At 43.0% G+C, this 13,776-nt stretch overlaps 1 protein-coding gene across 1 annotated transcript in view; it reads left to right on the forward strand.

Annotated features, from left to right (window-relative positions):
* LOC144761935 (zinc finger BED domain-containing protein 5-like) overlaps positions 1–3,453 on the forward strand; it is a 30,964-nt gene extending 27,511 nt beyond the window's left edge. The window contains exon 2 of the mRNA XM_078647127.1: positions 1,505–3,453. Coding sequence (XP_078503253.1) covers positions 1,551–3,440 — 1,890 coding nt within the window. The 5' untranslated portion in view covers positions 1,505–1,550 and the 3' untranslated portion in view covers positions 3,441–3,453. The remainder of the gene's footprint in view (positions 1–1,504) is intronic.
* The last annotated feature ends 10,323 nt before the right edge of the window (positions 3,454–13,776 follow it).

A 13,776-nucleotide genomic window follows, 5' to 3' on the forward strand; every position in this document is an offset into this window, starting at 1 on the left:
ATGCATGTTTGTGGCAGATTATGAGGGGGAGGTATGGGAGACATGTACATACTCCAGCACTGTAAGGAGAGTATGGGGGGGGTATGAGAGGCACGTTTACATACCCAAGGTGCCAGATTCTTTGATACAGTGTGCATGAATATATTTCTAATGGGCTACAGGTGAAACATATTTTCTAATATTGACATTTTCATGTTAAATGTTTATTTTATTGTGCCGATTCAAAGGGGCGCAGGTGGCAAGAGGCCACCAGTTCCGGAATATATCAGCAACATGCACGTTATTGTGCATGAACAATGGTTGTGGGTATGACCACTGGTCCTTTTATTCTTGTCAGAGTAGTTGCAAAGGGTGAGATGAAGGATCTTGGCAAGCCGAAGGATGTGGATTCTCGAATGCCTGGGGTTAGTTGCAATTTCTGGTGATTGCTCTGATATTTGGTTTAGTTGGCATTACAACAGGTAACTATTATGTTTTTGTGTCCCTGAATCACCAAATTAGTATCAGAACTGAGTGGTAAAAGGGTTGTTTTTCAAACCACTTGCAGGGCTCTTGTACTGAGATCCCATCTGTTAATACAAGAAAGGGTGTCATAGCCCCAAGGCTGATTATTATGTAGCTTAATGTACTTCTACCTCCGTTATTACAATGCTTCTGTTCAAAGTTTTAAGCCTGTAATGACTCTGCATTATGTTTCTGCATTGTATTTGTGATCATTCGCTAACTTGAGCTGTGATTGAGAGGTATAGTTACAGAAGAGTGAACAGATACAAGTAAAGATCCGTAGAATATTATGTTTTTTTAAACAGGGGAGCAGATGCATAGTCCTCGCTGGGATTAGTCGTCTTGCACATTTATGCCTGTAATAATATTGACTAGATTAGAACAAGACTCTTGAAAGATGGCAGCCATTATTTTCAACACAGCTTGGGCAACAATTTGATTTCCCGACTATTTTAGAGGTTTCAGAAACGTGGTCCTCCAAGTTAATTAGAATTTCCAATGGGCAATGTTGGCGTGGCTCATCCACCTTCAATGTCATGTTTTCTGGTGGCTGCACTGCTACCTCATTTAGGTTGCCTGTCTCTGATCCAGTTAAAAAGGTGTCGGTGTCATAGCAGAGGAATATGTGGTTGTGTGTGTGTGTGTGTGTGTGTGATTATCTCTTGATTGCTTCCTGTTCAAATAAGTAGATTTCAAATGAGACATACATTTGTTTTTTTAGGAAAGTAAGCAATCTAGTTTGATGGAGAAGACAATGTCATGAAAATGTGAGGGCCTTCTGATAAAGGATGGAATATAATTGTGGGTTCTGGACAGCTCACTTGGCATCCTGAGTCTGTCCGAGCCAGGGTCAATACAGTTATTACTTCTGTCCCACTTTATGCTGAGAGCTCTGATTTCACATGCGTATCTGCTACTCAAATGGTTCTAGAGAGAATGAGGACTGCAAGCAAGGCGTAAGAATGTTAAACTTTGTATCTCATATTCTTTCTTTCTCTAGATTTCCACATTTCTTCATTTTCCTGGAAGGCAAACGGAAACTCAAAATGGATACGTTTATAATTAAGAAGCGAAAAGCTTGTGAAGATGGCGTTTGTGAAGAACAAAATGTAGCAGCTATTGAGCAGATGACCCAAGAATCAAGTGAACGGTCTGTCTCAGTATGTAAGAAGTGTAAAGGGAAAATCTCCAATCCTCGTTCATATAATAAAGATTATATGAAATTGGGGTTCACATTTTCTGGTAATGAAAACCATCCTTGTCCCCAGTGTTTAGTTTGTGGGGAAATACTTGAAAATGAAAGTATGTCACCAAATAAATTAAAACAACATTTTACCACAAAACACAGCCATTTGTCAGAAAAACCAGTAGAATACTTTATTGAACTTTCAAAATCTATAAGGAAGCAGTCTGCGTCATTCACAAAGAGAATGAAGACATCGGAGAAAGCTCAAAAGGCAAGTTACTTGGTTGCTCAAACAATTGCCAAAAACAAGGAACCCCACACTGTTGCCGAAACCACCATAAAACAATCTTGTTGTGCTATTGTTCGAGCAATGTTTGGGCCCGAATTTGAGATGGAAGTTAATAAAATCCCTTTGACAGATAACACAATTGGAAGATGTATTCAAGATATGTCTGCTAACATTAAGCTGCAAATGAAGGATATTTTTCAAGACGATATGATCTTTACATTGCAATTAGACGAATCAAAAGATGTTAGTGGGTTAGCTCAATTACTGGTTTTTATACGTTTCATTCATACTGACAGAATTATTGAGCAATTCCTGTGTTGCCTAGAACTTCCATTGAGAACTAGAGGTGGGGATATATTTAAGACTTTAGATTGCTTCATGAAAGAAAATAATTTGCGCTGGTTAAATTGTGTCGGGGTATGCACAGAGGGTGCACCCCAGTGCTCAATAAAAGGTTTTATAGCTTTAGCAAAGAAAGAAAATGAAAATATCATATTTACTCATTCCGTTATACATCGCGAGGTACTAGTTGCGCAAACCATTGGAAACGAATTAACAACTGTTATGGAAGAGGTGATTCAAATGGTGAATTACATTAAACGCAGACCTCTTCATTCAAGAATATTTCCTAATATTTGTGAACAAATGGGGGCAGGGTTTAAAAAGCTCCTACTGCACACAGATGATCGTTGGCTCTCAAGAGGTAGTGTGCTTTGTCGTGTGTACGAATTGCGGGAAATGATGCTTAACTTTTTTGTGAAAAATCAGCAACAAAAATACTGTGATCTAATTCAAAACAAACTTTGGTGCGCAAAGTTGGCATATCTTGCTGACATATTTGAACATTTGAATAACATTAACACCAGTATGCAAGGAAAAGGAGAAAATATCTTAACAGCAGTAGATAAAATGAGTGCTTTGAGAGACAAAATAAAAATTTGGCAAAGGAAAGTGAACGAAGGAAATTTTGAAATGTTTCCCAAAACTGATGAGTGCCAGCTGAAAGATACAGTCAGCTCGCTTATTGTTGACCATTTACCAGTGCTTGCCAGGCAAGTTTATGATTACTTCCCAAATCTTGAAATCCAAGACTATGATTGGATCAGAAATCCATTTCTTTCAACTGCAACGGGGAACTTTACACTAACTGAAGAAGAAGAATTAGCTGAAGTAAAAAATGATCGAAGTATGTTAATGATGCATGCAGAGGGTGATTTAGACAGCTTTTGGATTAGTGTTACGAAAATGCATCCAAACATAGGTAAAAAAGCGTTAAAAATTCTCTTGCAATTTTCTACTACATACATTTGTGAAGAATCCTTTTCAACGATGACAAACTTAAATACACTGAAATGTGGATGTTTGAAAATGCTTGATGATGAAATGCGAGTTTCTTTATCTAATATTCAACCAAATATTGAACAGCTGTGTTCATCCTATCCGCCTCGTATATCTCATTAAAATAGTAAGACAAGTGCTGTTTCTTTTCAGATTTGGTAATTCTTGTGCTATGAGAAACAAAGGAGCAATTTGGAAAAGCAAAGTGACGGAAGGAAATGTTAAAATGTTTTCCAAAACTGCTGAGTGCCTGCTGAAATGTGATATCAGCCCACTGATTGTTGACCATTTAACATTGCCCGGAGAGAACCATCATCATTACTTCCCTATTGTTGAAATCCAAGACTATGATTGTATCAGAAATCCATGATTGTATCAGAAATCCATGATTGTATCAGGAATCCATTTCTTTCAACTGCAACTGGCAGCATTTCACTTTCTGTACAAGAATTATCTGAAATAAAACATGTCACTGAAACGTGGATCCGGCTAGAATTTAATTTGGTGAAGCAGTCGATCTACGAAGCTGGCCAGCTATTGTGTTTTTGACAAATGCAAGAAGGCTCAATAGGGCTCTAAGAATTTTCTCATGGGAAGATGTAGGGCCTGGGTACTCACAACCTTTCTCTCGGGCCGAATGTACAGTGTTTGTGAAAAAAAACTGTGACCATGAGGTTGAACACAGGCTCCTGCAGCGGACGCCTCCGTCCACTGAGCCAACAGACCCAGCATACACCCTTTTCTCTCTGTCTCCCTCTCTGCCTGTTCCTGTCCCGGTCTATCGCTTTCTGAATTTGTCCCTGTCTCTCTCTGCCGCCTCTATCTGTTTGTTTGTCCCTCTCTCGGACCCTATCTAGCTCTGTCTGCCCGTCTCTGCCTCTGTGCCTCACCTCACCCGGGCTCTCACTCCCTGCTGCCTTCCCACCTCACCGGGTTCTCAGTCCCTGCTGTCCTCTGTCACCTCACCCCCTCTCTGCATTCACCCCCAACCCCCACGTGTCTCAGCCCGGGCAGACACAGCCTCATCCCAGTACTTCACAATTTACATGTTAATGAGACTTTGTTCACCTCTTCCTAGCTCCCCTGCAGCTCCAATCTGACTGTGGCTGGAATTGCCCTGCCCCCACAGAGCAGTACTGGCGGTGTTTGCTGACACTTCAACAAAAAAAAGGAACACAGGCGCGATGTTTGTAAGGTCCATGGGCTGCCATGGAAGGCTTGCCAGCTGTACTTCAAATACCCGTGATGTAGGGCCCGCAGGCAGTTAAAAAAAATCCCATTAGAAGATTCTGACTAAACCAATTGAGGCGACTTATGTATAGCATAAGGTACCATCAATCAATCCATTTGGGAAGGACCTAGCTTTTCAAATGATTCTCCACCTAGTCCGACCAGCAGACCCCCTACCCCAGGGCCTTGAAACCCTCATGGATGAGTTGCTGTGCTGTACAAGGCCTGATTGATTTTGCAATGTCCCCTACAAACCCAAGATGCAAGGTGAAACTGAATTTCTGATTCATCTATATAATTTCAACATTGTTGATACTGTTATAGCTTGATTAATATCTTAGTGTTTTTATGTTATTTTGTAATTATTTATTAGAATGCCTGCCATATCTTGTAATGGTTTTTATTAACTATACAATACACTTTACTTGAGCTACTCGCAAATGTTTCTCAACTGGCGCCATCGATAGGAATGCTGTACCTCCAGTACATGGTCTAATTTACAAAGCTTGTAAACAGTCCATAACGCTAGGTTCTTGGCAAGCTGATATTTGTTTAATAAGTACTCGGGGAGACCCACAAACAAACTGTAATGCATGCGAGAAAAACATAAAAGCGGATACTATTGTGGCATGTTTGTTGGCTGGTAGAAAAGGAAGGATGCTCCTGATGTTTCGTAGTAGGAAGAAAATATGCAGAAAGGGCAGATTTAACATGAGCAGTTAGATAGGAAGCACAATTGATCACAACTCCTAGCACTTTTGTATGAAGAGCTGTGGAAGATGGGGGGGGAGGGTCCTAATTCACAGACCCCGCATGTTGCCCCCTCAAGTAACCCGGAACCATGAATTCTGATTTGCCAGCATTAAGATTTAGAAAGGTGGTGGTCGACCATCCTGCACAGTGATCGGCCCTTCTTGTAGCCTCAAAGCTGATTTGGCCGATAACAATTATAGTCTAATGTAATCTGACTATCATCCGCATATGAAAGGACATTCTGCTGAAAATATTTTATAAGCTGAGCAATGGGCGGTAGTAGAAATTAAATTGTTAGCGAGCTCGAGAGATACCCTTTCGACCATTCAGTGGATAGCTACCTTACCAGAGGTGTAAGATTCAAGGGACCGCAGCTGAGCCCTGTTTGACAGAGATGACTTAAACTATAAAAACCACACCTGAAATCCAGGCTTGGCCATGAGGCTGATCAAAGAAGTATAACATTACAGAAATGGGGTCAATTAAGCACTATTCTATAAGTTATGTCAAAAACATGACCTATTAATCATTACAAATCCAGGTCCAAAATAATCATAGCATTGTACATTTCAATAACAATGTTCATCTTGAGGCAGGATAATCAAGCCAAAGTCCTTTTATGTATGTTGTTTCATTTATTCATAAATCGCAGAAGAAACAGCCAAATCTCAGAAGAAACAACCAACATGTGTTTATCAGTGACTCAATAGAAAATATAGAGTGGACCAGGAGGGGAGCAGTGGGTGCTAAAAGTGCACATAAGTAATAGAGAAAAAGAGATCAAAAAGATCAACCATTTAAAATCGTGATGATAGGACCTCACTGTATACTATCAAAAAGATCAACCATTTAAAATCGTGATGATAGGACCTCACTGTATACTAAGTCTATGAATATGATATTATACCCCACAGCCATGGTAAAATAGAAATGAAAATATGCCAATTGAACCTCGATGGTTGAATGAAACACGATCGATGAAAATAGGTTTGTTGTGGGTTGGCAGGGACAAGAGGAACTGACGCAGACTCTTTCTTTATAGTCTTAAGAGATGGTTTTATTTTCATAAACACTTTCTTTCTCCTGCTTGTCAGTCTTTCTCTTGCAAAAGCCGCTGGGTCCGTCTTGGCCTTTCTTTCAGGATCCAGACTGCGGGACCACGGGGAACAGGAAAGAGACTCTTTTATCCGGTACCTCACTCCGGGGATTTAGCCAGGTAACCGGAAAGAAAACAAAACAACAAACATAGGAGTTAGGACAGCCGTCCTTGTTTGAGTCCGAATAGGGCCAGGAGTGAGGGAGAAAACTGCGTGTTCTAGTGCTCAGGCGACTCTCTACAGTGTCGACGTGCTCGTGAAGGGGAGGGGAATTCAGACTGTACAAAATATTTATCTCTATGTACAAGCGGCTTTAACTGTAGGTTGGTGATATCGTCCCACCCAACCCACAACTCTGGCCCGTACCTGCTTCAGCCACGCTCCTCTCATGGGGTCGTTGGCCTCCTGGCTTGCTGAGTACGGCAGTGTTGTTCTTGGCCTCCCTCTTCTCTACACCTTCCTCCTCTGGTTTCTTCTCCTCCTCTCTCCTACTCTCAAGTCTGCCTTCTCCTTGTCCTTCCTCCGGGGACACGCCGTCCGTCCACTTCCTGGTTCCACCCTCCTTTGACAGAATCTCCGCGATGACGTTCCTTAGGGGAGGAGCCACGTCTGTCTTGTGATCCCAGTTAAAGGAGTCTTGTTGGTTTTCGTCGTCCATTCTCCAGAAGGGTTCGCTGTCTGTTTCCCAGTTCGCATTGGCATATGGATTTGCGTGCTGTAAGGAGGGAACAGAAGCCAGTGAGAGTGGAGTTCCTGACCACCATTCGTGTATTTGGATCAGATCTTTGGAGGGATGTTCCAACCCGCTACAAGGTTGTTGATGATGAACGCGAAGAAGTATAGAGTGTTCAGACTTAGAAAAGTATGATCTAGTCAAATAACAGTGGTATGTCCTGATGTTGTAATAATTGAGCAACAAAATTGACCCAAAGGGACATACAAATGGATTTGAACATATCCCGCATAGCAATGTGTATGTGTGTGTGTGTGTATATATATATATATATATATAACTACTGACGAACAATAGTATAAGACCAAAAAATGGTTACCATTAGTAAAATAACACACTAGCCAACTAGTGCTGCCTACAGACTGAAGGTCGACATAGGAAGATATACGAGAAGATAATTATATAGGCTCACCCGAGCAATGGTAATGTCCAGGTGCACTAATCCCAGTAACCCTTTGGAGAATCGTATAACACGGGTAGTAAAAGTGACCGTAGGAGATTCAATGTATATCTGGAAGGCAAAAAATATATGTAGATAAATGAATAAAGAGCGTATCTCGGTATAGATATATGGCAAAGGATAATGAGCACAGGCAAGTCAAGGTATTTAATATAGATGGGTTTCATATCCTAGGTAGCTCAAGTATAAAATTGAATCAACAACGGTGGGAGGGGGTAAATGGAGAGGGGTCAGCTATAAATGTAGCGGATGCATGGTACATAATCGCTCTCTAAAGTGGGTGTTATGAATTAACATATCCATAGCTGGTAAATCCCACTAGTGATGAATAATCAGGGGTAGTTTAAAAGTATGTGAAGAATCCATGCAAAATTCTAAGATTGTGTCGGTATTAACTTATTATATACAGCCAACTAAACATAGTCGATAAAATTCCAGTAGAAACATCATATGATGTTAATTCGTAAAACCCACTTTAGAGAGCGATTATGTATGGCCACTTAGTTTGCGTAGACGTGCAGTTTTACTGATAAAGCTATATAGTGCACAAATGACAATGTGTGGAATTTGGATTGGAGCAAATATTTATTATTTACACATGACCAAGAAAAGTGTTGTCTTGTTTTTATTCATTAAAGGCTTAGTTTATCACACTTCAAAATTACGTGTGCTTTCGAAAGGCTGATATTTGAAATATTTGCACTGTTCGTTTACAGGTATTTGAATGCTGTTGTGTTAGGATAAGGTTGACAGCCTTTTATTTCATGCTCCATTGTTTCATAGCTCTCCGTACAAATTTGCTTGCTTACCTTGCAGCCAGGGAAGGAAAGTTTCATTGTTAATAAAACACGTTGAAATTAAAAAAAGCATAAGCAGCAATTTGTCAGAAGACAGCTTGCCATTTGGCTTTTGTCTTGATTGCACTCTAAATGTGACCAGATAAAAACAAAATTTAAAAAACTCCTTATCGCCTTCTGAACTCCAGCATGGATATTCTGGCGCTGCTGCAGCGCCCTTGCACTCCTTCTTCCATTGCCTGTGTGTAGTTTCTCTTTAAACACGGCCAGTTGCTGCTTGTTTCATTCTGTAAATAACGTCTCTATTAGCATGCTGGTTTGTTTTTCTAAGGAGTGTTAATGTTGGGCCATTAGCAGTGAGATGCTCCCATCTGCATTTGAAAGGCTTTCTCTGCCCTCTAACCCTTTTATCTGTTTTAACACTTAATTGCTTACAAGAAAAACAAGTATTGAAAATGCAACGTCTCACATTTGCTTGAGTTGGAGCTATTGGCCATGTAAATGACAATGTCTTTTATCCATGTGTTATGGAGTGGCGTGCAGTTGAATTGTGTAAATAGTAAACGTGGTATGGAGTGTATTGGAATTATGTGGAATTGTATTTTGTGGAGTGGTATTTAGTGGAATTTAATTATGTAGTGTGCTGTTGAATTTTGTGTTGTGTATTGGATGTATGTGTTGTGTAATTGTGTTTTGAATTATGTGGTTTATGTAGAATTATGTGGTGTTGATTGGAAATGTATGGACTCGAAGCATGTGGTGTGGAACCTGTGAGGATGGCTTTGTCTATGTTTTTCTTTTGTTGTATATTGGTGTAGTTGCTGGGTGTTTTATGTGTATACCTAATTGTTACAAAGTGTTGTAGAGTGTAGTTTGTAAATGTGAGTAGAGTGTAGTGTTATGGAGTGCTGTGTATGATAGTGGTGTTGATTTGAGGTGAGTGGTGTGGTGTGTTATGGGTCTGCATGTTGTGTTTTGTATTATATGGAGTATAGTGTTGTGTAGTTGAAGGATAGAGTGTTATGTTGATATTAGTTACACTAGCACCTGACTATGCAAGCATAAGTAGTTCATTTGAAGCTGAAAAACACGTCATGAAAAGTACACTTTCAATTTTACAGGTTCTTCTACACTTCCCCACTCAGAAAAGTATCCAGGCTTCCTATTTCCTTATATTATACAAAGAACACAAAAAACGTTTTAAGACAAGGAACATGCCAGACATTTAAAAAGGGGCAGATAGTGAGGAGGGTGTGGGGGGGCATGCAGCCACATGAAAGGTGGGGGAAGGAGAGACAGGAAAACACTAAGCTGGCCAGACATGGAGTATAGCTGACATTCAACCAGAGGCAAGCAGTGAAGGAGGCATGGAGTGGTGCCCCGGTCTCCGGAAGGAGGAGTAGGCAATCTGAGATCGGGAAAGGGAGAGCCAAAGGTGACCGAGGCGGGGGAAGGGTGCAGAGACCAGAAGATTGACAAGTAGAGAAGAGGGGCAGGCAAAGATTGGACCAAGGTGCAGTGGTAAGACACAGGCAGAGTGGTAGTCCGCAATAGAATTACAAAGGGGTCATCTTAGATCTGATTTCTATTCCCGCAATAACGAAGCCCTCCCACTCCGGATAAACTCCACTCACACCAGACCTATTAATCCCACTACCCCCAAACCATTTTGCACAACTCCTCTACACTGCCGCGCACACAGACCTCTCCGCACCGCCTGCCCCCTCTCACCTTTGGAGATCCTACACCTCTGCAAATCCTCCCCTCACCGCTCACCCACTAATATCCAGCCTCCCCCTGTCTCCAGCATCCCTGTCATATTGGGGACTAGCCGAACTCCCTGCTCACCTAGGCCAACTCACCTCCATCCACTCCCCAAAACTCCCCCTAAACTTCTTTCCTGCATGCTTGTCAATTGTCGGTCCGCTGTTCGACATGCCATTGAAATCTCTGAAACTATTCTTAGTGAATCTATCGACATCGCGTTCCTAATGGAAACCTGGCTCAATGACCACTCAACAAGCATCCTTGACCTCCTCGCCCCTACGGGCTACTCTTTTCTTAGAAATTACAACTTTCCCTTGTCAATAACACTAATTACTCTGCCCTTGAATACCTCGAAGCTGAACTCCTAATTCACGGCTCCCAACCCATTCGCCTTCACAACATATTTAACCCTCCCGGCAATACACATCCCTTCGCTATCCGACCTTCTTACACAATCGTCACTTTCCAACTCCCAAAACATTTTCCTGGGAGACCTCGACCTCCATTGGAATGAGACCAATAACCCCTCTATCACCCTCCTATCCAACCTTCTCGAGATCAATAACCTCGAGCAACGTTGTAAATCTTCGACCCATTCCAAAGGAGCAATCCTTGATGCCATCATTACTAGCAAAGATCTAGCCCTCCTATCCAACATCATTCCTATCGACTGGTCCGACCATCATTTCATTCTGTTCTCTATAGCGGTCTCTGCCATCCCCCCTCCCACGAAAATCATTAAACTGTCCAGAATCTTAATAATATCCCCCCTGATTTACTGGAATCCAAACTCCATGCCCAACTTCTCGCCATCCCTCCCTCACTGAACGCGAATGAGCTTACAGAACACTACAACAAAGCAGTCGTTGATACCTTGGACCTCCTGGCCCCGATGAAGCTTAAAAACCAAAGAACCATTCCTTCCAAATCATGGTTCAATTCTGAGCTTAATAATGAAAGACGCTCACTTAGACGGACGGAAAGAACGTGGAAACAATACCCTACCCCTTTGCACCTAGCTCGCCTCAGACTTGCAAGATCATCTTACAAAAAACACATGTTTAAACAAAAAGCATCCTTTTTCCGAGCACAACTGGACCGAGCCAAAAATAGACCCAGAGAACTGTTTAACATTGTTCGCAATCAAACCTCATCCACGCCTCCTATACTTCTGGCCTCGACCACTAGATGCGAAGAAATAGCCCTCTTTTTCTCCGAAAAAAATGCTAGAATAGAACAATCCTTCCTCAAGACTCCGACCCCTACCTCCATTTTGGATATCTCCCCTAACTCACCTGCATCCCTCCCACCCCCCCCCTGCTCCCTACATGATCCTACATAACATTGATCTCCCGTTCCCCTCCATTCCTTCCTCCCTCCACGATTCCAATCCCCCTAACACCCTCCTTAAAAATAACGCCGCCTGGCATAATTTCCAGCCAGTTACTGAAAGCGATGTCTTTGACATCATTGTGAAACTCAAACCCTCCTCCCACACCAAAGTCCCCCTCCCCTCTAAACTTGTCCAAAATCTCAAACCCATCATTACCCCTTCCTGGACCTCAATCATTAACACTTCCCTAGCCACCGGCTGTGTCCCTACCTCCCTACAACTGGGCCAAATCACCCCCATTCTCAAAAACCCTACTGACGACCCTAATGACCTCACCAATCTCCGTCCTATTTCCAATCTGCCCCTTCTCTCGAAAGCCCTGGAAAAATGTCCTTCAGCTTGACAGACACATTGAACTTTGTAACTTACTTGACCCCCCCTCCAATCAGGCTTCAGGAAAGGTTGCAGCACTGAAACCGCCATGCTTAACATTGTAGATGACATTCACCACTCCCTCGACAATGGCAAATCTAGCCTATTGATCCTCCTCGATCTCTCCGCAGCGTTCGATACCGTTAACCATTCTGTTCTACTCAAAGTCCTTAGAGAACGATTCGGCCTTAATGGTATGACTCATAATTGGTTTGTCTCATACCTGCAACACCGTGCTCAACAAATTAAAATCCAAACCTGCTTATCGAACCCCTCCCCCATTTCTCTAGGAGTCCCGCAAGGATCCATACTATCTCCCTCTCTCTTTAACCTCTTCATGGAACCCCTCACCCTCATTCTCAAACAAGCCGGGATCAACTACCATCTTTACGCTGACGATACTCAACTCTACCATAAGATAAAAACCCATGCTGACATCCTCCACCTCAACAACACCCTCATCAAAATTCAAGCCTGGTTCCACTCGAATCACCTTAAACTTAACCCTAAAAAAAACTGAAATTAAATTTAGCATGCCCAAGACCCAGTTTTTCCGCTACCTTCAATTCCGCCACGCACTTACCCCAAGTCTGGTGGGCCTGGAACAGCTCCCTGATTTTAGTCCTATCGAAGCTAAACTGTTTATGGGAGACCTGGGTGACAAGAAGGTCTCGCAGATATATCGCTCTCTGGTCACTCACTGTTCCCCTTCACTCGCAGCACTGCGGGCCTCTTGGGAGGCTGATGTAGGTCCACTGGATGATGACGACTGGCGTGAGGCCTTGGAATCTCCCCGAGGTGCTGCTATAGCCATCCGCCTTCGCTTCATCCAGTTCAAATACCTCCACCGGGCGTATTATACTAGACACCGTCTATGGCGGGCAGGCCTTGTCGCGTCTCCCGAATGTCTGCGGTGTGGTTCTGAAGAGGGCACCCTGTTTCATACAGTGTGGTCCTGTGAGAGACTGACTCGATTCTGGGCTGGGGTGTGGGACTGCCTATCAGAGGTGTTGGGTTGGGACCTGCCCCGTACCCCCAGGCTGGGCCTTCTTCATGTTCTAGAGAATGTTGGAGGCAATATTTACAAGCGCCATTTGCTGTTGCTGGGGCTGGTGGTGGCGAAGAGAGACCTGGCGCAGGCCTGGAAGAGCGAGCGCGCCCCCCCCCTCGGGGCTTGGAGGGCGGGACTGGATTTCCTCATGGGTCTAGAACAGCCTGTTTTTGAAGCCCGGGGATGTCCCCGCAAACATTACAAAATCTGGAAACGGTGGGCGGATTACCGGGGCCTGCTCCTTGACCCCCCTGTGGACATTGATGATGCATTACAGCTGGATGTGGATCCCGCACTCTAGGCCGCTGGCCGGCTCCACCTTTGTAGATTGTCCCAAGTTGCTGGACTGTGATCGCGTGCACTGGGTTAGGGTGGGATAAGGGGTGGGTAGCTGTGGGCGGGGCTGGTTGGTGTTTTTGGGATTGGGTGGGTGGGGTAGTTCAATGCCATTTACTGTATAACGATGGGTTCGATGCTGTACTAATGATATGTCTCTTTTTTTATCTGTCTTTGACAGTCTCCTCCTGACTGTGGAGGGCTGTGTTGAGCTATGCTTGAACTCATAATAAAATTGGTTATGAAAAAAAAAAAAACTGAAATTATTCTTTTCTCCCCAAAAAACAACCAGCTCCCCATTCAAAATTGGATCACAGACCTTAATGCCCTCAGCTGCCCCTTGTATCTAGCCACCTCAGTCAAATCCTTGGGCATCTCCCTTGACAACCGCCTATCTCTCAACGTACACATCAAAAACTCTGCCAAAGGAGTCCTCTTTACCCTCCGTAACCTTAAGAGAATTAAGCCCT

Source organism: Lissotriton helveticus, chromosome 6, assembly GCF_964261635.1.
Source record: "Lissotriton helveticus chromosome 6, aLisHel1.1, whole genome shotgun sequence".
NCBI classification, from domain to species: Eukaryota; Metazoa; Chordata; class Amphibia; order Caudata; family Salamandridae; genus Lissotriton; species Lissotriton helveticus.